The sequence below is a fragment of the Gymnoscopelus microlampas genome (genome assembly GCF_963454915.1).
Source record: "Gymnoscopelus microlampas genome assembly, chromosome: 23".
NCBI classification, from domain to species: Eukaryota; Metazoa; Chordata; class Actinopteri; order Myctophiformes; family Myctophidae; genus Gymnoscopelus; species Gymnoscopelus microlampas.
This window is the reverse complement of record NC_139960.1, coordinates 3,880,293-3,907,233: the sequence shown is the minus strand read 5'-3', so window position 1 is coordinate 3,907,233 and position 26,941 is coordinate 3,880,293. Positions and strand designations below refer to the sequence as shown.

The window sequence follows — 26,941 nt, the reverse complement described above, 5'->3', positions numbered from 1 at the left end:
ATCCTACTGAATCTTATTAGTTTAACTTTATGAATGTAAATATGTACCTGTAAGGCAGTAAAAATGGACCTGTAATAAGCTCTATGCACAGCAGCCATATTATCACTTCCTTCACAGGTGTTACCAATGATACTACACTCTTAAAACAACTGGGTTAAAAAATAACCCAACCATAACCCCGCTACTGGGTCACTATGGGACAGAACACGCCCTGGGTTGTCTTAACCCATATATGGGTTCGATCATTTTAACCCATGTGCTGGGTTGTATTATTTGACCCAACCTAGTGATTGAAATAACTATATCACTGGGTTAAATGTTAACCATGTGCTGGGTTGTTTATTTGACCCAACCTAGTGATTGAAATAACTATATCACTGGGTTAAATGTTAACCATGTGCTGGGTTGTTTATTTGACCCAACCTAGTGATTGAAATAACTATATCACTGGGTTAAATGTTAACCATGTGCTGGGTTGTTTATTTGACCCAACCTAGTGATTGAAATTAACTATATCACTGGGTTAAATGTAAACCATACACTGGGTTGTGTATTTGACCCAACCTAGTGATTGAAATTAACTATATCACTGGGTTAAATTTAAACCATTCACTGGGTTGTTTATTTGACCCAACCTAGCGATTGAAATTAACTATATCACTGGGTTAAATATAATATAATAATAATAATGTAAAAATAGTCTAATGAATTATTTCCATTAGACTATTTCCATTACTCCTGGTGCTAGCTGGGCTACACAGTTTTTTGAACAGTTTCTTAAAGCCCAAAATGTATAAAAGTTACACACACACATATATAAAATGTACAAAAAGCAACATTTTATTTCAACTATAAAACAGGATTTGTAGCAATCTCTCTCTTTTTTTTTCAATACAACATTTTACAATCTCCCCCCCCACATACATTTTATACATGAATATTGAACCAATGAAAAATTTTAAAGGAACAGTTTTTTTCTATCAATAACCCCACAACGCCTTGAATTCATTGAGATGTTTTTTGGGACGCATTCCTAAGCAAATCATTTGATGACCAGTAGCAGACACAGAGAGACTCCTTTGGCAAAAACTAAACAAATCTCCATGAATTCAATGGTTCATGGGGTGTGTAATTGATTGAACATTTACATTTTACACACAAAACAACGTGTTTAAATGTGGAGAACTGGAGATAAAACATTTCTCTGCCCAGCAGAAACTATATACAGACACAAACATTATGCAACTGACTTAATTCTGTGTGTGTGTGTGTGTGTGTGTGTGTGTGTGTGTGTGTGTGTGTGTGTGTGTGTGTGTGTGTGTGTGTGTGTGTGTGTGTGTGTGTGTGTGTGTGTGTGTGTGTGTGTGTGTGTGTGTGTGGGGTATTCAACAGTTGCATAAGAATTGCAAGGTTCTAGTATATGTGAATGCTCCTTTAGACCAGTGGTTCTCAACCATTCCTGGATCAGCATTTTCAGAGCATGTTAATTTAATGATCAATTAATCGATTGAATTGAGCTGGGAACTAACATGTCCTATATCTTGGTATCACAATGAGAAAACATAAATTTAAAGGAACAAACAAAAATATTAGAATTTGGGGGGCCCACGCGCAATATCCTTGCGGCCCAACAGTGGACCCTTGCCCAAAGATTGAGAAGGTTGATAGAGACCATTTTCCTCAAAGTTACAAATTAAAAAAATATATATATTATATTATATATAATGATATATCAATGGCGCTGTCTGAGACAATGGTGAAGACCTGGGATGTTGTCATGTCATCACCAAGACACAAAATGTGCAGGAAGGGTTGCTTTCTCTCTGCTGCCTGTAGGTACTGCACCATGTTGGTCCCCACCTGTTAATTACACATAACACAAAACACATAACAGTTACTTGCAATATAACCTGCCATTTAAGTTAAGCATGTTGTTTTTATTATATTTTTTATGGAAGCAAGGAAATGCTAATAAATAAACACAGAAACACCCACCATTATTGAAGTAGAATAACTAAAGTAAAACTTACTGGTTGGATATTAATGAAGAACTCACAGGACTCCTCTATGGTCGGTCTGTAGACTTTTCCTCCCATCTTGAAGACAGGTGGAGGAAGCAGCGTCGGCAGGATTTTCAAAGCCCTGTCTACGCAACATAAGAAAAATACATATAACATCAACATTTAAATAGTATAGTAAAGATTGATATTTCTGAAGCAATATTGACTTTTCTGCCGTGATGTTGAATGGTAAAACAAGGTGTGAATTGAATAGCCTATTATAATCACAGGAAATGTTGTGACATCTTATCAGAATATTTATTGTCACATCACAGGTTTACAGGTGTAAAACAGTGGGTGAAATTCATTTTTGTGCAAGCTCCATCATTTTGATTGTTTCCAGAAAGACAATGAAAAGGAAGGGGGGAGCAGGAATCTAAGAGACAAGGTAGTTCTCAAACTTCATGTATTTATGTACGTATGTGTCCACGGACTCCAATCCATGTTGTGCAAGGGACCCCCATACAAGATGATTGTTAAAATGTTTTTAAAAATCAGATCTACAAGCTCACGAGTCCCATTGAGACGCAATGCAAGCTTGTAGATCTGCTATTTCCAAAGAACCGGTGTGTGTTACATAGTAGGAAATAGCTTACCTGGTGTCATGTCATCAAACACTGAGGGCAGTTTTCCCTCTCGCTGGGCATATGCAAGGATTGGGTCACTTAAAGTAGCCCAGTTCTGAAACAGCTTTCCCACTGCGTCTGGATGAAGCTGCTGGAAGTCTTGTGAAATCTGATACATTTAGAAAAACAATAGAAAAACAATAGAACAGTGTTTAGAGAAATGATATGGGCTTGTAGTACCTGTTGGAAAATGGTTAGGGGACAGGCAGTGTCAGGTAAATGATTTAAGTCAGTCAATGTTTGGATTGTCAACACCCGTCCTGTGACCTAGGGACAATGACTATACATTTTACAGCAGTCCCTCTGATGTTATATTGCTTAACCACATGAACCCTCGGTCGGGTCATAATAGGCAAACATTATTCAAAAATAGGTTAACATTGAGTTTAACAAGATCACAATGTGTCATGCTGTGATGCGTTGTGCACATTTATATTGCCAATTTTCGGCAAAGACATTTGGTGTAGAGGCGGGGGGGGGATCCACTTGCCTCTATGTAGAGCTGTTTGATTCATGTAGTCCTCAACCTGGGACACTGGATACCTATTGACCTTCATCCATTCAACCATTTCAATAAGTTTTTCAGGAGGCACATCAGATTCTGTTGAATGATAAGTACAGATTAATTATAGCTGATTTCAAGCATTTGAGGTTCTGGCCTACTTGGAGTGTGTGAAAAGTTGCCAATCGGTCCAGCGGTGCCTGAGGCTAGTTTTTAGAAGATGATGGACAGAAGAGTCATGGACCGAATATATAATCCCTTGCATTTGTCCAATCTAGCCTGGTGGGGATAATTAACATTGGTTATTAGTATTACCTGGTGTACAAGGGACGGTCTGTTCCTCTGGTTCTTGGTGGTGTGGTCGTTTCAGGCTTCTCATGTGCTTCCTGGTGTTCCTCAAGCGCTCCTCCAGGAAACTTGTAGCAGGTTTTTTCCCCCGGCCAGGTGTGTACCAAGCTGCCTGTAAAAGAGACAAATAGATTCAGTTTAAATTGGCCTGGCGTAAACCATGAAGATGGTTACATGGGATTTTAAGGAGCAATCCAAAAATGTGCGTGTGACTGTGCACTAGGAAAAACTTTGAGCACATTTCTTTTAGGTGTGTGTGTATGGAGTGTTCTCCTTTATGTGTTTGTTTGTTGATTCACTTACATAGCCACTGCCAACTGTAGTACCATCCAAATTAAGGCAAGGGAATTCATACACCAAAGCCATCGCAAGGGCTTTCTTGGTGTCATTAGATGGCCTGTTGAAATAGACAGTAGAAGTTTGTCAAAGAACAATGAAATGAGACAGTAATCATTGTTACAAATATATGACGATTCAAATCCCTGAATTGAACACTGAATGGTTATGTGGTTATATGGTTACACTTTGGCTACTCAAAAATAGCAGATATACAAGCTCATAGTGTGGCACCGAGTGGATAAAGAACTAGACTAGACTAGGACAACAATAACAATAATAATAATAATTCAAGTCACACTGTCAGTCAGTCACAACAGGAGGGAGTAGAAACTAAACACACACAACCCACGAATGCAAAAACAGCAAGTGAACCTATAGGAGTATGTTTCAGTGCAAACATCTCATCAAATAACTTGACAATGGTGCAAATACATGTTAAATTAACAAATCATTGAATACATTAAAATTCAGTATCATTAGGATTGCATTTTCACTTGGAATTCTTTAGTCAATACTTACAAATGATGGTTGCAGGTTCAGAGTCACAGTTAGGAGATTTCCTGATGTGGATTCCTCCACTGGTGTTACTGAAGTGTCTGCAGAACTTGGAAAACCCTCTGCAGAACTTGGTGTGTTAGAGGCGATGGCAGTCTGTAGAGAATCATAGTGAAGTTAAAGGATGATTCCAAAGACATGTGTCAGACCATGATAATGGCACCTAACAATGATTACTATCAGATTATACATTTTTATCTTTTTAACCAAAAAATGCTACCAACACAATATATCACTTGCACCCCAGCATCCACATTTTGGGGGGATTATTAGCCAGAAATAGATGATCTACAAGCTCACAACACAATGCGTTGTGAGCTTGTAGATCTGCTATTTTTGTAGATTTTGTTGATTAAAAGAAAAGTACAGAGCTAACTCACGTCCAGTATACTATGTCCATTGGGGTTAGGTGGTTAATTACCTAGTCAAAATAGAGACTAAACTGGATATGGCCTTCTGCTTTTAACAACAAAATAATAATTAATAGTTACATCTCAACATTGTCTCAATTAAAATGAACTTACCTTTAAATGTGTCAATCAAGTTCTCAAGCTGCCATGCAGTCAAGGTCTCTGTGACAAACGTGTCCATGGTGACACCCTCACATTACTAGAATGAAATCAGATTAAGTACATTAGAATTTCACAAGACTGTGCGATATCCAAACATGTATGGTAACCTTAGCTGCCAATTTTTGGGGCCATTCTCATATGTTAGAGCTGCAATGCATAACTTGTTTTAATGAATAAAATGTCATTTTAAACAGGCTGTACAGTAGCTGTTAGTAGGGCTGTCACGATTATGAATGTCTGGAGACGATCATTAATTGTCATACAAATAATTGTGATTAATGAATATGTAGTCTATTTTTTTTCTCTCTCTTTCTTATATGCCACTATCATAGCATAAGCTTTAATAATACACAACATTTCATCCTCCATGACACAAACTATCCTAGCACATCCGAAACGAGACGAGGTAAAGAAAGCAACTCTCGTTCACACTTCTGGCAGTGTTGCCAAATCGGTTTATTATAAGCGACTTTGGCCTTGTTTTTCTGTAAAGTAGCCTGTAAATATTGGGGGTCCTTTACATCAGTGGTTCTCAAACTTTTTCATGTCCAGGACCCCTAAATTGACACTTATTAGCCCGCGGACCCCCATTTGAAAAGATAGGCCAGGGACCCCAATAAGAGAAGGTTTATATGGCTTTCTAGCAGTGATTCTCAACCATTTTAATGTCAAGGACCCCCAGATTGACATGTATTAGGCTACGGACCCCCATTTAATGGCATTTATAGCTCTAGGACCCGAATTTATATTATAAAATCAATATTAATTTAATGGGTCCATTTGGTTCCATTTGTACACTCTCAGAGTTACAGAACCATAAGGGTCCATTTGGTTCCTATCCATCATTTAGCTGGGGACCCCCTGGAACCGCCTCAAGTACTCCTGGGGGTCCCCAGACCCCACTTTGAGAACCAATGCTTTACATGAACATCTTATAGAATCACTGCTCGAAAACAACATTAGACAATCAAGTTTGACTGAGCTGGCTTGGTTGCTTATTTTAGGCTTCTTTTTATAGACCGGGTTGCTTGTTTTTTCGCAATATCTGGCAACGCTGGCTGCTGGTTTGTTTACTACTTTAGGCGCGCAATGCCCAATATAAAGCAATATAAAGCAGACCAGTGATAGAGCTCACTCTCACGAAAGAACAATCTCTCCATAAAGACATTTTAATCATTCACGATGTATTATTATTATTATTGGCCCCCTCCTCGCCATTCATGACCTGGTGTTGTTACAGTAGCATGCTATGCTAAGCTAACCGGTGGTAACACTTTGTGATGGGAAACCTAACTTCGCACTACACCAAAAGCAACCGTGACTTGCCGGGCGGGTGTTACATCGAAGTTGGTTCCCAAAGGAAATCTTTTCGGTTACATACTAAAACAAAGCCATTAAAGTAATTTAACTCACGATATCCGTCTTCCCCCTTCTTATCCGACTCCAGATAAACTCTGCAAAATGGGCAAAAGATAAAAAATATATATTTTGTCAAGAACATCGCTGGTAGTGAATGAATAACGTTTCAAAATGAAGCAAATGTAACATTATGTTGTTGGTGATTTCAGTCACTCACTCCTAAAAAATACACTTGAATAGTTGTTAACTTTAATGATTAATGTGATGAATAAATAACCCTAGTAACCTCAACTTACCTAAATGAATGAACTGCTTTAGACCAACTTCACCGCAACTTCTCTGTGTGTGTGTGTGTGAGAGGGAGGAAGTGCGCGCGCGAGCTGAATGCTGGGAAGTCAGATCTGTATTGCCTCCCAAGTCAAAAGCTAGACTGAAGTGGAGCTTGTACATCTGATAATTTTGCACACGAACCCAAAACTATGTATAGAGAGTAATCACCGGACATAAACATTAAACCAGATCAAATCATTAAAATCTGTTTTTTAACACCCTCCCTCACTAATTGGATGACGCTGAGTCGAATCGTGGGTTACATCAATAGTCTACAATTTTTCAATTAGCAGTTATAGATTTTTGAAAAATAAAGTTAAGCTTTTCTCACATTTTTCAAAAATATATTTTTTTAAATTAAAAAACACTTTTTCAGACTCAGAAAAGGACGTTGAATTGAATGGGATAGGTCTCGATTTTTTTAACTTTTGGGAAAGTGGTTTAAACAAGCGTTAAATTGTCATAAACGTGAGGCTTTTTTCACAAAAATATATTTTTTATTTTTTTATTTTTTTGACCCTTCCAATCGCTTACTGAGATGATTTTGAGTCGAATGGTAGGTTACATCAATAGTCTAGAATTGTTTAATAAGAAGTTATCGATTTTTGAAATAGTTCAAGGTTTAGCTTTTCTCACATTTTTTTTAAATATTTTTTTTTAATATTAAAAAAACACTTTTCCAGACTCAGAAAAGGACGCTGAATCGAATGGGATAGGTCTCGATTTTTGTAAACTTTGGGAAAGTGGTTTTGTCAAACATTGATTTGTACGTGCGGTATCGAGCACCTAATCTGTGATAAATCAATGGAGATATTTTTTAAAAATCTGAAACTTCTCTCCATCCATGTTGAGAGTAAGCCGGATTTATTGGAACCAATCCTGATTTTTTCTGACACTGATAAGTTCAAAAGTTCACCGAAAAGACTGCAAAGGTCGACGCGGCCGAAACAATTGCATTTTTTTTAATATCTCAAATACGATAAGGACTTAGAGTCCAATGTTTGGATATGTTGTTCAACTTGCCAAGACGCACGTGTGGATATCTTGTTTGTCCCTAACCGACATTTTTACCAATTTCTGAATTTGCCTCTCAGTATGGGTGAACGTTCTACGACTCCATGTACCTTATGTCATTGTCAGAAGCAAACGTTAGAAGTGTCGTAGCGGGACAAACAAGACATCCACGCGTGCGTCTCGGCGAGCTGTACAACATATCCGAACGACGGATTCTAAAAACGTATCGTTAAGGAGATATGTTGTGTTATTTGCGAAATAAGTTGAGATTAGTCCCCAGCCATTTGAGGAGAACAGTAAGGCCGTGTGCAAGGAGAGTTATACGAGCACGTTCGGGGTGGCGCGCTGATGCGTATACTGGTGTCCGATTTTGTTTTTACTATTTTTGAACAGTTTTTCGCTATTATCTCAGCCACTAGGGGGCGAAAACACAATCGGACAACGGATTCCGTATCTGCTAATCAGCCCAAACGCGCCAATACAAGTTTCCTCACACACGGACATGTGGTTGCGAAAGCTAGGGTTACGCGCTTTCTCGATTAACTTGGCCACTTGGGGGCGAAAACACGATCGGACAATGGATTATTTATCAGCTCTTCAGCGCGAACGCGCCAATATAAGTTTCCTCTCACACGGACATGTGGTTGCGAAAGCTAGGGTTACGTGCTTTGTTGATTAACTTGGCCACTAGGGGGCGAGAACACAATCGGACAATGGATTATTTATCAGCTCTTCAGCACGAACGCGCCAATATAAATTTCCTCTCACACAGACATGTGGTTCTGAAAATTGGGGTTACGGTCCTTCTAGAATAACTTGGCCACTAGGGGGGCGCCGAATCGGACAATGGATTATTTATCAGCTCTTCAGCTCGAACGCGCCAATATAATTTTCCTCACACATGTTATTATTATTATTATTATTATTACCCTTATCATTATTACTATTATTATTATTATTATTATTATTATTGGAATACAATACACACAGGGTGCCTTAAATATTATAAAATGCATTACAAAAGCGATATCAGCGTTGCATCATTTCGTTTAAAGTACTGAGAATTGGGAAATACTCCAGTAAAGTAAAAATACCTCAAAATTGTACTTAAGTACAGTACTTGAGTAAATGTACTTAGTTACTTTACACCAACGCCCTTATAGGGAGGTTTCCTGTTAGTAAACATGAGAGGAATATGACCGCGCAGCTGCGGGGGGAAGCCTATGGGTGCGTTTGGAAATTACGCACCGGAGCACACTCGCCTATTAGTTTGTATTGGCCAGTGCGCTCACTGCCGCTCAGGGCTGTATTTTCGAACGCGCCTTTCCCCCACTGACCCCCAGGCATGCGCAGATTGCGCATTCTGCTCTGTGATGACGTCGCGCGGAAATCCGTCTATAGAACCACAATGTATACATTTAATTATATAAATATAGGTAAAATATAGTGATAAAATATAGGTTACATACCTTGTGTTTTGATGTGAGAAGTGACAAAAAGATGGTTCCAGAATGATGAAAATGAAAATAAAGCAACCTCTGGGTTAGAAATAACCCAGGTAGGTGTTTGAAGACCTAATAACCCCTTTGACCCAGCCCCTGGGTAACCCCTTTGACCCACCAGTGTGTTTACAGAACCCAAATAACCCATAATTATGACCCAGCCAAATCAACCCAGCAATGTGTTTATAGAAATAACCCAGCATTTTTAAGAGTGTAATGAAGGCTCTGTTCCATTTAGTCTAGCACAGTGGTTTCCACGACCCACATGACTCTGAGAGTGTACAAATGGAACCAAATGGACCCGTTTGTACACTCTCAGAGTTACACACCTGTAAGCAGGGCCGTGTTAATGTGAAAATGCGACCTAGGCAACGGACAGTTTTCGGGCCCCCCCCCCCCAGCGTGCGCGACCCATGGGTGAAATGTTGCGGTTATTTCGCGGATTGTGGCCGTTTTTGGGCGTTTCTTTGTTACTTTATTTCGGTTTTAGGGTTAGGGTTAGGTTAGGCTTATGTTATTTAATAAAAAATAAAATAAAAAAAAGCTTTAAAAAAAAAAAAAAAAATGTATGGGTGCATTTTTCGCCCCCCCCCCCCCCCCCCCCCGACAAGACATAGGCATGTGCCTACATTGCCTGTGCGTAAACACGGCCCTGCCTGTAAGGGGCCATTTGGAAGCCCATGAGGGTCCCTGGACCCCAACTGTAGACCCACTGGTGTAGCAGAGTGTTTCCAGTGGGCCAACATGCACAATATCAGCACCCTGACTCTGTTTGACCAGAATGGAACAGAGCCTTCATTAGTATCATTGGTAACACCTGTGAATGTCTTCACAATATGGCTGCTGTGAATAGAGCCTATAGTGCAAAAATGGACCGTAAGGGAGTAAAAAAATAAACAAACAAACTAACATAATGGGGTGTGTATATCCACACTGTGCACACAGACAAACATGAGTAATTTCTTCCGAGCCGTCATGCCAGACACTGTAATACCCATCAATCAGTGTGGCACGTTTACTCGCCAAACAAACACCCGCATTTGGTGTTTGGCGGATGTTAATCTTGGACACTGCAGGAGAATGAGCTCCATCGGGCCTGGAGCTCTCTGCAAGGGAACCCACACCCCCAACCCCCCCCCCCCCCAGGCTGGCCTGGAGGAAAGCAGCAGCAGCCTGCTGGCAAGATATGCAGCCGTGGTTCTCAAACGTTTTCATGCCAAGAATCCCAAAATGTATAAAAAGTTAGCCGTGGACTGGACCCCGTTCTGAAAGTATTCTGTGGCAGGAACCCCCCATACAAGATTTATGTTGTTGAAAAGTTAGCAGAGTGTCTCACAGCCTCAGCCTGATGAACTAAAACTCTAATATCTCCTCTAGATTATAGGGAATTGCCTTTAGACCAACGGTTAAGATGTTGTCTTGCCACATGGGAGACCCGGGTTTAAATCCCGGGTGTTACACATAAACATATACAGGACTTTTTGAAAATAGCAGAGCTACAAGTATATAAGATGCTCACATATGCTCATACACAAAATGAGCCAATAATTGTTTTTTTCCCCTGGAACATTTTCAAGGACCCCTAGCCCTGGGGGTCCCCAGACCCCAACTTTGAGAACCGGTGATCTGGACAGAAAATAAAGAGAACGAAGGAGAGGAAGAGACAAGGTTGACAGAGAGGAGAGGTGTTGATGAAAGAGAGAGGTGTGAAAAAGAGAGGCAGAAAGAGGCAGAATGACATGGTGCTGGTCTGCTGGAGAAGAGAGAGACACAGGCACATACTGTAGATAGAGAGGTAGAAAAATACTTGAGAGAAATTGAAACTGCAGAGAGAGAGAGAGAGAGAGAGAGAGAGAGAGAGAGAGAGAGAGAGAGAGAGAGAGAGAGAGAGAGAGAGAGAGAGAGAGAGAGAGAGAGAGAGAGAGAGAGAGAGAGAGAGAGAGAGAGAGCGCGCTTCTGCTGTCATCTTCATTTGAGCATTCATAATTCAATACAGGTGATTGGATTTTAAGGTTTAGTTATAGCCGTCTTTGGGGAGACAAGTAACTCAATTTGCAAGTACAACGTTTATAAGTATTGGAATCTCGTAGCGGTATAATTAAATGTAATGCTTTGAGTTGAAAGTGGCACAAACTGTGGAAAATACAATTTAATACAGTGGAGACTGATCAGATTTAGTGGAGTACCGCCTCATATACTTTAGCAAATGTCCTCAATTTCACTGAACATGAAGGGAAGGATTGCTCTCGTTCAGCTGCCGTTGCTCTCTTAATTTCGTGTAACATCCTCAAATGTCCAACTCAGTGTCGTGCAGCCACGCCCTCGTCTCTGGTCCCACTACATTACATTACAGTCATTTAGCAGACGCTTTTATCCAAAGCGACTTACAATAAGTGCATTCAACATACAGTAGGTAGGTAGGGAACGAAACTACTAAACACCAGAAGTCAAGTGCATTCTTTTCTAAAACAAGCAACAAAGAGTATACCTAGCGCTAAGGTAAAAGTGCAATATATCAGCTAGGAAGAGGCCGGCCTCTGAACGTGCAGGGGTGGAAAGTAACTAGTACATTTACTTAAGTACTGTACTTCAGTACAATTTTGAGGTATTTGTACTTTACTTGTGTATTTCCAATTTCCGATACTACTCCAATACATCTCGGATCCAAATATTGTACTTTTACTCCACCACATTTATTTGAAAACTTTAGTTATTATTATTACAAAACATAAATTAACCACTTCAGCCCTTGGTTTCGGCCATTTGAAAATAGCCGGTCTACAAGCTCACAATGCGTCGCGATGCGACGCATTGTGAGCTTGTAGATCTGCTATTTTCAAAAGATTTTTATACATTTGAAAACTTGAAATGGGACATTCTGCATAACGAGTACTTTACTTGTAACAGGGTATTTCTACGGTCCAGTATTGACACTTTTACTTACAAAGTAAAACATTTGAGTACTTTTTCCACCGCTCTGAAGGTGGTCTGTGCATGGGGCAGGCGGTGATTAGGTGACAGTCTGCTCAGGCTCGCCACGCTCGCACGCTGCTCTGTCTGCCAAGCCCCACTACTTCATAGTTTATTTTGACACAGCCGACCCCGGTACATACTAGACCATACATGGGCAACTGGCGGCCCGGGGGCCACATGCGGCCCCCACCGTCACTTAATGCGGCCCGCAGGTTAATATTCGGAATGCTGATATATTATTGATTTCAGCTGTTATGATTCCAAACATGTAAACATGACCCGCTTTAATTACTTCAGTCTATATTAGTAGCTTAATGACTAGTATTCAAATTCTATTGTCTTTTTAATGTACAATATATTTGTATTTAAGTTCAAAACGTTAACATAAGTATAACTAAATGCATTTGGAAATAAATAAACATATTACTTTTCAGGATTCCAATTGAAAAATAGCAAAAAAATCATCAGGATTTCAATTCAAAAATAGCAAAAATAGCAGATCTACAAGCTCAAAACGCGTCGCAGCGTGACGCGTTTTGAGCTTGTAGATCTGCTATTTTTGCTACTTTTGTATGACATACGTAGAATGGTGATTACGGCATTCATTTACGAAAAAAAGTTTAAATACAGCGATAAGAGGTTTCTGTACAGTATATGCAATGTGGCCCTCTGGAGTGAGTGTGGAAATATAGTGGCCCTCTCCTTCATCAAAGTTGCCCACCCCTGTACTAGACGGTTCAGCCAGCCTGTTCTTCTCACAGAATGTAATATACATTGCACAGATCCAGTGCACCTCATTCCGCGCATAGTCGCCTAGATCTAGAAAACCCGAAAGTCCGTGCATAAGTACGGCGAGTACGCCGGGTTGTAACCGGTTGCAACCCGGAAAAACCCGGGAAGCAGAGCAGTCCCCACAACAAAATGTACGATTCTGTGCCTATCGGTACATAACTCAAACGGCGCTGAGTAGGCTCAAGGGAACGTCGCAACGTTCGGGATGGCAACTCGTTCGCTTTAGCTCGCTCGGTGGCCCCTCTTGTGGCTCCAGTTCCCTTGAGACTGCGCGCCTCCGAAATGGTTTAGTCACAATGGGGGAGATGCGAGGCGGCTATGCACGGATTTTCGGGTTATGCACGGAATGAGCCCTCCATGCAATGTATACTAAGTCGTGTGAGATCGGGTTGCAGCATCAGGGTCCATTGACGGCGTGGTAGATCTTCTCCTTCGACGGCATATCCTGGGTCCCGGATGTATAGCAACTCTTTACTCCACACAAAAATGCATGCATTGTGGCGTTTGAAGAACATGTGGATTCAAAATGTGAACACTGCCTGTCTACCTGACATTCATGCTGTTGCAAACGCACGCACGCACGCACGCAACCTCGCAATACTCCGAAACAAGCATTCTTCTGAAAAACAAGGAAACAGTATCGCGTGGGCATGTGTGTGTGTGTGTGTGTGTGTGTGTGTGTGTGTGTGTGTGTGTGTGTGTGTGTGTGTGTGTGCACATGCGGGGGAGGTGGGGGCATATAAGCAATGAGTATTGTGTTTATCTGCTTTGGGCCAGAGCTGACTGCTAGCATGCCTGGCTAGGGTCGTAGCGAGGCTGACTCTGGTGCTCTGAGCCATTCTTTTACAAGGATAAAAGAAAAGATACATTGCATTTACTGTGGCTGTTTGTGTCTTTGATATGGCTATAGATATGTCACACATTAGGTGCTGCCGGCCACATTGGGAGATTGAATATTGTAATTGAATTCTCCTTACTGTGTAAAGTGTGTATTCAAACTCTTTACCAAGGGCAATGCAACTCACCGGTTTTGTCCTCTAGTTCTAGTAGGAGGTTCACAAACTTTTTAGCCCCCCCCCCCCCCAAATAATCATATTTGAACTGGTGAACCCCCATCCCGACAAGCACTTGGAGTTGTAAGGGTTGAGATATTAGATTTAGTTTGACTCGGTTCCACATAAATATTGCGATGCGTTGTGAGCTTGTAGATTGTGGCCTCTTTCTTAGGTCATATTTGACAATTTGGCCAATGATTACTTTTGACATTTTTGAGGTATTAAAAAGGTCTTAAAAGTCCTTAAATTGTAACTTTAGAAATGTGCAGATACCCTGTATAAACTTATACAGTGTGTTACTTTGTTTACTGTTGAGTGAGAAAACAATGTTGCACATAAAGCTAGGGGGGGGGGGGGGGGGTCCCGACCCACAGTTTGAGAACCACTGCTCTAGTAAGCATACTTATGTAGGGAGTTAATCAAGTTACAGTTTCAAATGTTCTGCTTCAGATTTACATACCAGCAACTTAGAGTTGACCTGATATGTCCGCAAATGATTTGATGAATTATGATCAGTTTGAGAACAATTTATTTTCATCTCATTCAAGAGCTCACCAATTAACCCATTAAGACCTGGAACTGTGTCATTTTTTTATTTGAGCTAAAAAGCATTATTTTACACTTTGGGCTATTCAAAAATAGCAGATCTACAAGCTCATAGCGCGGCACCGAGTGCCGCGCTATGAGCTTGTAGATCTGCTATTTTTGAAAAATCTTGAAAATGTGTGCAAATCTTCTGAATATATATATTTTTAAAGCGAACATTTGTAACTCAAATCTTTGCTTCTGGGGGTCCCTGGAACAAAATATTTTGATGGGGGTCCGTGGCCAAATACATATAATTTTGGGGGTCCTTGACATGAAAAAGATTGAGCACCACTGATATAGAAACATACGTTTTTCAGAAAACTGTTGAGATTTAGGAGACATGTAGAATCGGCTTCAGGTCTCAATGGGTTGTTAAGCGTGGGAGATTTAAAGCTTATATGAGACGCTGAAACACAAAAGGTTTTCAGATGGGGGTCTGCGGGCAAATACATTAACATATGCATATGTTAATATATGACCATACATATTAACATATGACTTAGGCAATTATGCTATGAGTAAGTTAATACATTGTAACTAACACATCTGCAGCGTTGGAGGTGGTCTTCCTACTCTTACATTGGACCCTGGTGTTGGGTAGGACACCTACTGGCTGACAAGTAGTACTGCCTGAAGCCTTATATTTGCAATATCTGCTCTGTTGTTTGGGAAAATAGCAGATCTACAAGCTCACAGATCAAGATTATCCATATCCAAATTATTAATCAATAATCGAATAGAGCGTCTATTTTCGAATAGCCAAAGTATAAAATAGGGTTAAAGTGTTTAAACCGATTTAGCTGGGGACCCCTTGGAACCCCTTCAAGGACCCCTGGGGGTCCCCGGAATCCACTTTGAGAACCACTGAGCTAGAGCAGTTCCTTTCCTCCCACTGACCCCGTCTTTTCTCTCCTTGCCTTCCACCCACCTTCCAGCATTGCATCCGTCCCCCAGCCCTCAATGGTGGAAAGTAACTAAGTACATCTACTTAAGTACTTACTGTACTTAAGTACAATTTTGAGGTATTTGTGCTTTACTGAAGCATTTCCAATTTTCAATACTTCTACTCCACTACATCTCAGAGGCAAATATTGTACTTTTACTCCACTACAATTATTTGAAAACTTTAGTTAGGCTACTACTAGTTACTTTTTCGTTTTTGATCATTATTACAAAACATACATTAAGCACTTCAACCCCATATACATTTCGTGCATATGAAAATAGCAGATCTACAAGCTCACAATGCGTCGCGATGTGACGCTGACGCATTGAGAGCTTGTAGATCTGCTATTTTCAAAAGATTTTCTACATCCGCATATAGGCTACAATCAAGAATCGTGCGCATGCGTGGCTGTTTGTGTGTCTGCCTCTCCAAGCTGTTTGTCTGTCTGCGTCTCCAACAAGTTAGGTCTCGCTTCGCTTTCGGTTTGCATGTTGCATTTACGTTTCGCTTTCGATGTGCATGTCGACACAAACACCTGTGTTGCAATGAACGTCGACACGCTCTGCTGTCTCTGTCTCCGATGTGCGGGCCAGGATACTAGACGGGAGCCCTGCGCAGTGGCTAGACGGGAGGGCCGCGCAGTGACCCGAACCTCTAGTTGTATACAGTACATTTGAAAACTTGTGAAATGGGACATTCTGCATATTGAGTACTTTCTACTTTTGTACTTTAACCCATTAAGACCTGGAACTGTGTCATTTTTAGATTTGAGCTAAAAAGCATTATTTTACACTTTGGGCTATTCAAAAATAGCAGATATACAAGCTCATAGCGCGGCACCGAGTGCCACGCTATGAGCTTGTAGATCTGCTATTTTTGAAAATTCGTGAAAATGTGTGCAAATCTTTGAATATATATATTTTTAAAGCGAACATTTTAAACTAAAATCTTTGCTTCTGGGGGGTCCTTGGAACAAAATATTTTGATGGGGGTTTGCGGCCAAATACATATCATTTTGGGGGTCCTTGACATGAAAAAGATGGAACACCACTGATACAGAAACATACGTTTTTCATAATACTGTTGAGATTTAGAAGACATGTAGAATCGGCTTCAGGTCTCAATGGGTTTAGTACATTTTAATACCAATACATTTACGCAAGTAAATTTTGAATTCCGTACTTTTACTTGTAACAGAGTATTTCTACATTGCATTGATACTAAAACAATTAAGTACTTTTTCCACCACTGCCTGCCCTCCAGCCTTGTATCCTGGCACCCTCAGTGGCTCTGAGGGATATAGATGTATGAGAAAGCACGGGTCAGGACAGACAGAAGTGAGGAAAAGAATGAGTTCAGGCTGTGCTGCTGACACTGTGCTGATATAGCCTCAGGGCCACCACTGACTCTCAATGTCTATACACGCACCTCCAGACAGCCTGGCCTGTGCACAGAACATCACCCGTCAACTGAGATGACCTTCAGTCTCTCTGTCTCTCTCTCTCTCTCTCTCTCTCTCTCTCTCTCTCTCTCTCTCTCTCTCTCTCTCTCTCTCTCTCTCTCTCTCTCTCTCTCTCTCTCTCTCTCTCTCTCTCTCTCTCTCTCTCTCTCTCTCTCTCTCTCTCTCTCTCTCTCTCTCTCTCTCTCTCTCTCTCTCTCTCTCTCTCTCTCTCTCTCTCTCTCTCTCTCTCGTGCAGATACAGTATCTTAAAGGGATATTTCACTTTCAAACTTGTTTTGGTAATTTTATCGTCTACTCAGGCTTTTGTGAGCACCCTGGACAGTTGTTAAGTTGCTTGATTCAGTATTTAGATATTCATTTTATCGGACACGCCCCCTTCCTATACAAACCCATTGCAACTTCAAACTCCATTTTAACCATGTTAGATTCATCGAAAACATCCGTCCTTGGTTCTGGTGACTCATACTGCGCCCCTAATACGTGTTTCTTTTTTCATTTATCCAAAAGATTATAAAAAATATATGAAAAAAATAACAATAAAAAAACATGACCCCCTCAAGTATTAGGATGATTCACCAATCACCAGAACCAAGGACGGGTGTTTTTGATGAATCTATCATGGTTAAAATGAAGTTTGAAGTGACAATGGGTTCTTAAAGGAAGGTTGTGGAAGGTTATATTTATTATTTTGTGTTTTTCGTTTGTGTAGTTGGGATGAACTGAATTGGTTAACTATTGTAATGCTATGAGCTGATTTGAAAATATGTGGTTTTAATAAAGAACTTTTAAAATAAAAATAAAATCTCTCTCTCTCTCTCCCTCTCTCTCTCTCTCTCTCTCTGCCTTCTTCTGGCATACTGTATGCTTAATTCCAGTGTTTCTCACCCATGTCATACTATCTTTAAAACCTTGAGAAGTGAGTCTTCTTTGTGATACTATAAGTTAAAGTATACTGCATTGATCATTAAAATAAACTAAATAAGCTATGAAAATGCACACATCTGACCACGTTAGGTGGTACTGTATGTGGTTAGATGACCACATACAGTACAGATGAGGTTTTTAAGAGGTAAGAAAAGATCGAGAGCCGCTGCTCTACCGACTCTCTTGTTCTTCAAGTTTTGCATCCATTTTCTCATTGCAAAAGGAGAAACACTGAGATGGCCTACAGGGACCTACAGCGTGTCTTCAACTATCTCTGTCTGATCTCTTTAGAGTATGACATATTATGCTTCCTCTCTTTCACTTCCTCTAGCCTCCTCGCGGTCAAATAAACAAGCTACTTATTATGGCTGTTTCAGTCAGATCACAACCCGCTTCCGTGATACAATTATGGCCACATACTGGGACAGAACAAAAAAAGAGGTAGCACTTTACAATAATGACCCGTTATAAAGCATTTATAAACGTTTATAAGTAGTTTGTAAACTATTAACAAATCATTAACAACCTGTTTGTTGACATTCGTAAATGATTACTAAAACCTTTATAACTACAGTTACAAATCATTTGTAAAGTATTAGTAAGTAGTGAACTATTCATGAATAAGCCATTTATATACATCTGTAAAAGATTATTAAATCATTTGTAACGACCCATTCTAAAGCATTTATAAACGTTTATAAGCAGTTTGTAGACTATTAACAGATCATTAACAACCTGTTTATTGACATTCGTAAATGATTACTAAAACCTTTATAACTACGGTTACAAATCATCTATAAAGGTATTAGTAACTATTCATGAATAAGCCATGTATAATACATCTGTAAATGATTATTAAATCATTTGTAACTGATGTTACATAATATATACAAGCTATTGGTAGCTTGTTCATGTTTAACATATGCTTTGTTAAACATTCCTAAAGTATCTATAAATCCTTAGTACATGTTATTATGTGCCCTATAGTAAAGTGAAGACAGTTCATCATTTACAACTGTCTGTTAATGTGTTTGCTCATGTTTAACATGCTTTGTAAAACATTCCTAAAATATCTATAAATCCTTTGTACATGTTATTATGTGCCCTACAGTAAAGTGAAGACAGTTCATCATTTATGACTGTCTGTTAATGTGGACTTTCTCCTTACCTGTTGCAAACTACCTGGCTTTCATGAATGCAGACACCAAACAATTACTTGAATTATCATTCATGTTAAGCAAATGATGCGTAAGACATTTGTAAAGAGTATGTAAACCATTTGTGGTGTTGGGGACCAAAAAAGTCACTACAAAGTACTACCAATCAACTCTAAATTGCCTGAAACGTACTCCTAACAGGTTTTTGGGGGGACGATTTTGGCCTCCACACTTAGTGATTATTTCGGATTTAACTTTGGTTTCGGTGGTGACCAACTTTCGTTTCGGTAGTTTGATTACAAAATGTAAGTTGTGTAAAAAATAATCTGACTATACTAAGTTGTTATTTGTTTGTTTAAGTCAGGCTATACTCTACTCAGAGTCATAAGTTTACAAAATGTACTAAAGTACAGTGAACGTCTGTGCGGTTTGTCTTCATCACTGAAAATAACGTACATGTAAACTGATGTCATGTGCAGTTGGGGTGAAGAAACACAACCATTTCACTCCTAATAATACCTATTTGAATATGACATCCTGACTTGCTGCTGTAGCTGAGGCTTGAACCTGTTACCTGCGGCTCACTAGTCAGTGACTCTATTCACCTACAGCTGTTTCCTTGGAATCTGCGGTTCTGAAACATTTTGTTGTCAACCCCCCAAATTGACATGTATTTGGGCAGTGGACCCCAATGTGAAAAGATGTAGTGTCAGGGCCCCCCATGAAAAAGATTTATATTTATGCTGTAACACATTTCTTGTTTGTTGTTCAAGTCAAAGCACCAGGAAGGCTGTACTTGTCAGCCATCTGTTAGCTTAATGGGTTGAGACGCAGTATTCATGATCCAGAGGCCATGAGTTCAAATCCCATTGATGTCTTTCCTATGATTCTTTCCTTTGCAGACTGGCTTCCAGAAGATCAACTGAAAACTACCAGGAAGGCTATATTTGTCATCCAACTGTTAGCTCAATGGGTTGAGACGCAGTATACATGATCCAGAGGCCATGAGTTCAAATCCCATTGATGTCTTTCCTATGATTCTTTCCTTTGCAGACTGGCTTCCAGAAGATCAACTGAAAACTACCAGGAAGGCTATATTTGTCATCCAACTGTTAGCTCAATGGGTTGAGACGCAGTATACATGATCCAGAGGCCATGAGTTCAAATCCCATTGATGTCTTTCCTATGATTCTTTCCTTTGCAGACTGGCTTCCAGAAGATCAACTGAAAACTACCAGGAAGGCTATATTTGTCATCCAACTGTTAGCTCAATGGGTTGAGACGCAGTATTCATGATCCAGAGGCCATGAGTTCAAATCCCATTGATGTCTTTCCTATGATTCTTTCCTTTGCAGACTGGCTTCCAGAGGATCAACTGAAAAGTACCAGGAAGGCTGTACTTGTCAGCCATCTGTTAGCTCAATGGGTTGAGACGCAGTATTCATGATCCAGAGGCCATGAGTTCAAATCCCATTGATGTCTTTCCTATGATTCTTTCCTTTGCAGACTGGCTTCCAGAAGATCAACTGAAACTGAAACTGAAACCAGTTTCAGGCAATTTAGAGTTGATTGGTAGTACTTTGTAGTGACTTTTTTGGTCCCTAACACCACAAATGGTTCACATACTCTTTACGAATGTCTTACGCATCATTTGCTTAACATGAATGATAATTCTAGTAATTGTTTGGTGTCTGCATTCATGAAAGCCAGGTAGTTTGCAACAGGTAAGGAGAAAGTCCACATTAACAGACAGTCATAAATGATGAACTGTCTTCACTTTACTGTAGGGCACATAATAACATGTACAAAGGATTTATAGATATTTTAGGAATGTTTTACAAAGCATGTTAAACATGAACAAACACATTAACAGACAGTTGTAAATGATGAACTGTCTTCACTTTACTATAGGGCACATAATAACATGTACTAAGGATTTATAGATACTTTAGGAATGTTTAACAAAGCATATGTTAAACATGAACAAGCTACCAATAGCTTGTATATATTATGTAACATCAGTTACAAATGATTTAATAATCATTTACAGATGTATTATACATGGCTTATTCATGAATAGTTACTAATACCTTTATAGATGATTTGTAACCGTAGTTATAAAGGTTTTACTAATCATTTACGAATGTCAATAAACAGGTTGTTAATGATTTGTTAATAGTCTACAAACTGCTTATAAACGTTTATAAATGCTTTGGAATGGGTCGTTACAAATGATTTAATAATCTTTTACAGATGTATATAAATGGCTTATTCATGAATAGTTCACTACTTACTAATACTTTACAAATGATTTGTAACTGTAGTTATAAAGGTTTTAATAATCATTTACGAATGTCAACAAACAGGTTGTTAATGATTTGTTAATAGTTTACAAACTACTTATAAACGTTTATAAATGCTTTATAACGGGTCATTATTGTAAAGTGCTACCAAAAAAGATTATGGACGGGCAAACACATGGCTGCATGTTGGTGTTAAATGTAATGTTGTGCACAGCACAAACCTCTCTCCTTATTCCTGCCATCTAGACTTCTCTCTCTCTCCTATTCCCATTCTTAATAGATTGTTGTCATGGAGCAGCGGGGCCTTGGTGGTCCCCGCTAATGAGAGGGTCATAGAAAGGGGGGGGGGGGGTTGATATATTATAACACACAGGACTAATTTAATCCCTCCGCATTCTGTGCTGTGTTCAACTGGGAGGGAGAGGGTGTGTGTGTGTGTGTGTGTGTGTGTGTGTGTGTGTGTGTGTGTGTGTGTGTGTGTGTGTGTGTGTGTGGTACTGGCTGGCAACTAGAGATGTACATTTTTGCCTTCCCGATACCCATTCCAATACCAATAACTTGCGTATCGGTCGATACCGAGTAGTACCGATACCAGTGTGTATATTTAAATGAATCTAGGACAGTGGCTCTCAAAGTGGGGTCCAGGGACCCTCCGGGTTCCTTAGGGGTTCCAAATGGACCCTAGCCGGTCTGTAACTCTGAGAGTGTACAAATGGACTCGTAAGGGTCCATTTGGTTCCATTTGTACACTCTCAGAGTTACGGCGGTCCTTGAAATTAAAAGGTTGGATTCCTGCTGATCAAGGAATAAATTCCATTAATAATTGTAAATGTGCAGCAACAAGTGAGTAAAATGATAATGTACATACTGTAGTACAGTACGAGTATAAAACAGTACAGTGAAACATCAGCTGAAGCATTCAAAATATGAATGTAAATGAAACATCATCATGTGGTTAAATGACGTTGTCTCAGAATGGCATAGACTGGCACACATGGCGATGCCGATACCAGCATTTTAGGCAGTATCGGCAGCTTTTCCGATACTGGTATCGGTATCGGAACACCTCTACTGGCAACCCGTAGCAAACCCATACACTGGAGGGGAATGCGGCTGCTTTCATACTGTAGATTCCACGACACAGCCCAGGAGAGCTTATGCCCGTCGTGCAGGCAGACGTCCAGTGGTGTAAAGTAACTAAGTATATTTACTCAAGTACACTTTTGAGGATTTTTTTACGTTTACAAATTTCAATACTTTTACTTCTACTCCACTTCACCTCAGAGGCAAATATTGTACTTTTACTCCACTACAATTATTTGAAAACTTGAGTTACTATTGTAGATTTTGGTTACTATTAAAAATATATATATATTTCGGCCATTTGAAAAGAGCAGATCTACAAGCTCACGATGCGTCGCGATGCGACGCATCGTGAGCTTGTAGATCGGCTATTTAAAAAAAAAATGTTATGCATTTTGAACACATGAGTACTTCTTTCATCACTGCAGACGTCTCTTCTTTGTGTTTTGTCCATTTATCTGGCTTAGCTGGCTTCTTTTTTTCCCCACACAAAGACCCTACACGCACGTGCGCACATGCAGCACAAACTGAGAAAGTACTGACAGACACACCAATGTATTGTGTGTGATATGTAAGCCCCTGGAACTCCCCCAAGGGCCCCTGAGGGTCCCCCAAACCCCACTTTGAAAACCACTGCTACAAAGTAATCCATACATTACAGCTTCTGTTTTTCACACAGCATTTTAAAATGTTTCTTCCTTTTTCCCTGAATAATAGCATTGCTCTTGTCGCCGCCATAAAAATGGCAACTGATATTTCTACCCTTCATGCTTCAGATAAGAGAAGAATAATGCGTTTGATGGTAGAAAACGATTTGCCATAAAAGCTGGTGGAGACAGAAAGGTTCACTTAATGTTTCTGCTACTGTTGTTGATTGCTACAGTGTGTTATTTTTTTTCTGTCTGGAAAGGATCACATATGAAACCTATGTAAACTATCTCTACATACAAATTATAAATGAACCCATGATCAATGTCTTCAAAAAGAAGTGAAGAAGTACTCAAATGTTTTACTTGAGTAAAAGTATCAATACCACCATGTAGAAATACTCTGTTACAAGTAAGTCCTGTATTCTTCTCAAGTAAGTCCTGTATTATGTCATTTACTTTAGTAAAAGTACAAAAGTATTGGCTTCAAAGTACTTAAAGTAACAAAAGTAAAATATATACTGTAGTCTGGCTATGCGAGGCTAGCCTTAGCTGAGAGAGATTTGAAGCAGGGACCCCCACTACATATTGTATACAATTGTATTGCTGATTAAACTTTTTCATAGGTACGCTCCCAGCAACAACGAACAAAAAAAACAACTATACTAAAAGCCCTATTTTGGAAAATTGGATACGACTTAGAAAATTAAATGTCAAACAGCTTTTCCATTTTCATTGTAACAGTCGTAGAACGTCAATACCAGCGTGTGAGAATGAAAATGTCAATTGGATTATTGCATTTTAATTTCATTTATTACTGAAATGACACATAATGGAAACTAATATTACTCTCGTGGAACTTTGTTTTCACTATCAAGGTTACATTTGTCATTTTAATAGATAAAGTAATGCAATTTGTTTTGAGAAGTGCCGTAGAACTATTCGCTGTCCCTCGGTCTCCACAGATACAATGTGTGGCTTCACAACAGTTCAACTGGTCCAAGTAATAACAAGGAATAAAAAGCTACATTGTCTGTAGAGGAGGAGGAGTAGGAGGAGGAGTATGTCCAAAACTGTTACTTTTAAAATTCAAAAATAGTAAAAGTAGCAGATCCACAAGCTCGAAACGCGGCGCTTTGCGCCACGTTTCCAGCTTGTGTGATCTGCTACTTTTGATGCCAAGTAAGGCATTCATTGACGATAAACCCCACAAAACGGTGGAGATAGAGCGGTTTCTGTCCGACAGCAACGATATGCATTGCTTCTCCAGTGTGTATTTATAGAGCGGAGCAACACAGGACACTGTTCTGAACCAAGGGGCAAGTCTTGGATATTTACGATGAGGCCAACGCGGAAGCTTATGAATGGCCAGAGTGGCGCTGTTTTACCCTGCGCCGACCTGCGGTGTCAGAAAGAATTTATTTTAACGCAAGTGAATGGGTTTTTTGACAAACTTTAGACTAGATTTTCTTACCGTAATAAAAAATGTCATAAATTCTATATGCTTCCAGTCGCTAGTTTAAAGTCTCCTTTCAATCATCAGGATATGCGTTTTGCTAAATTATGGTCCCATTTATTTTAAAATTGACGATAAAGTAGGTTATTCTCTAGGAGGGGCGGGTTGATTTGATTGACAAGCTACACAACCAATAGCATTCATTCCCCGCCCACGCTCTTGATTGACAAGCTACCCAACCAATAATGGTCTGGTCTCATTCTGCAGCATATGACGCGATATTGAAAGATGGCGGACCCACAGTCTTGGAACAATCGGCTTCATTTTCGGTCTGTAGAAAGCAGGGGAGTGGCTTTGTCCATCTCATTTATACAGTCTATGTTCTGAACCACTGCACACTCACACCATGCACAGCACAGCTTGCTCTTAGCCGTAGCTAGCAACCTCACTTAATGGCGTTTTCTAATGGCTCCAATTCTACCTCCTTTTTATTCCTCGGGACTAGAGAGTTTTTATTTTTTATTTTTTTTCCTACTAAATTTAGAGTAGCCAATTCTTTTTTACCGCTTTTTCTCCCCAATTTGGTCATTAGGCCAATTAATTCGTCCCCACACACATTTCTGTGTTGTCAATGCTGTCTTATCCTCCTGACTCACCTGCCAGTGAGGAGCCCCCACCAGGAGGACGTAGAGCCTTCGTCCTGCTCCTCCCGCCCAACACTCCCCGCTGACAGGTGCTGCCACAGCCCGTATAGGAGTACGTGCAGTGACCAATATCACCCCCCCCCCAGCTACCCTCCCCCGAACACGGGCCAAATTGTGTTCGTGTAGATGCTCGACAAAGCCGGTTGCACCCGAGAGAGTTTTTTTTTATTTATAAATGCTTGCCATGCACATTAGCTTTAGTTACTGGGCTTTTTGCCCGATTCAGTTACTTTATGTTAAGTGTCATCATGCAACAAAATGAGAGCATCTTTGACATGCCAATGCCATGACGTGTTTAACCCATTAAGACCTGCAAATTGTGTCAATTTTAGATTTGAGCTAAAAAGCATTATTTTACACTTTGGGCTATTCAAAAATAGCAGATATACAAGCTCATAGCGCGGCACCGAGTGCCGCGCTACGAGCTTGTAGATCTGCTATTTTTGAAAAATCGTGAAAATGTGTGCAAATCTTTCAATATATATATTTTTAAGCGAACATTTTTAACTCAAATGTTTGCTTGTGGGGGGTTCCTGGAACAACATATTTTGATGGGGGTCCGCGGCCAAATACATATAATTTTGGGGGTCCTTGACATGAAAAAGATTGAGAACCACTGATATAGAAACATACGTTTTTCAGAATACTGTTGAGATTTAGGAGACATGTAGAATGGGCTTCAGGTCTCAATGGGGTAAGTCCTTTTCTTTAGTGCCGCCATGGGCAGAGCTCTAAGTATTGCTGTGTTGATTATTCAGTCCATCTGTCACTTCACCACTTTGGTGTCAAGTTTAAATAACTTGGAAATGACTGGCTGCACGCATTGCCATGGAAGTTTCTGTGCATATTTATGAACAGTGGTGTAAAAGTAACTAAGTAAATGCACTCAAGTACTGTACTTACATTTTTGGTATTTTTACCTTCTTCAGTAATTACAATTTTCCATACTTTTACTTATACCCCACTACATCAAAACTTTAGTTAGTTACTTTGCAGATTTGGATTATTATTATCCCAAAACACATTAACCACTTCAGCCCCATATATATTTCAGCCATTTGAAAATAGCAGATCTACAAGCTCACTGTACTTTAAAGGAGCTACACCATGAATTTAAAAAATAATAATAATATTTAATATTATATTGTTTATGCCCCTCAAACCTTTTTCAAAAGGTTTGAGCCTAAATCAAGCCTCAGATATACTCATTCCAACTAACTTCTCTCTGGCTTATAAAGCACTTTCACCTGCAATACCACATTGTCCTGTTTGGCACGGGGCGCTATTGAGCCAGTTTGTATACATGTTATGTCCTGGTTCTGTGTGGAAAAAGTAAAAAAAAAAAAAAAAAAAAAAAAAATGTTTTAAAAAAAACAACTTTTTTTATTTTTTTGTTTTGGTTAGAACTGAAAAACGGGAGGAATTGTTCCCAGACGTGACGTAGGGTGGGGGAACACATCTGACGGACTGTTTTCAGACCAATTTACATACAAACCACAGATAGCCTATGAAAGCCTGCATGCTCGAAGTCGGGTATTTGTTGGAACAGAAGAGAGGTGGGGGAGACCAAAAACACACAAAAATGAAGAAAAAGTTAAAATTCATGGTGTAGACCCTTTAAGTATATTTTGAGGCTGATACTTA

At 39.7% G+C, this 26,941-nt stretch overlaps 1 protein-coding gene across 2 annotated transcripts; it reads right to left on the bottom strand.

The window, feature by feature from the left end:
- Nucleotides 1–902: 902 nt before the first annotated feature.
- On the bottom strand, nt 903–6,717 carry LOC311039732 (uncharacterized protein). 2 transcript variants are annotated; one of them, XM_084049686.1, is made up of 10 exons: nt 6,658–6,717; nt 6,416–6,456; nt 4,955–5,039; nt 4,395–4,526; nt 3,840–3,933; nt 3,504–3,648; nt 3,177–3,287; nt 2,657–2,795; nt 2,031–2,146; nt 903–1,860 (listed from the first exon to the last, which is right to left on the bottom strand). In XM_084049686.1, exons 5-8 carry the CDS (start codon nt 3,900–3,902, stop codon nt 2,722–2,724), a joined length of 393 nt encoding a protein of 130 aa, XP_083905812.1. In that variant the 5' UTR covers nt 3,903–3,933; nt 4,395–4,526; nt 4,955–5,039; nt 6,416–6,456; nt 6,658–6,717; the 3' UTR covers nt 903–1,860; nt 2,031–2,146; nt 2,657–2,721. The 2 variants fall into 2 exon arrangements, with proteins under 2 accessions (XP_083905812.1, XP_083905813.1); XM_084049687.1 differs by lacking the exons at nt 903–1,860; nt 2,031–2,146 and adding an exon at nt 2,396–2,436.
- Nucleotides 6,718–26,941: the final 20,224 nt, after the last annotated feature.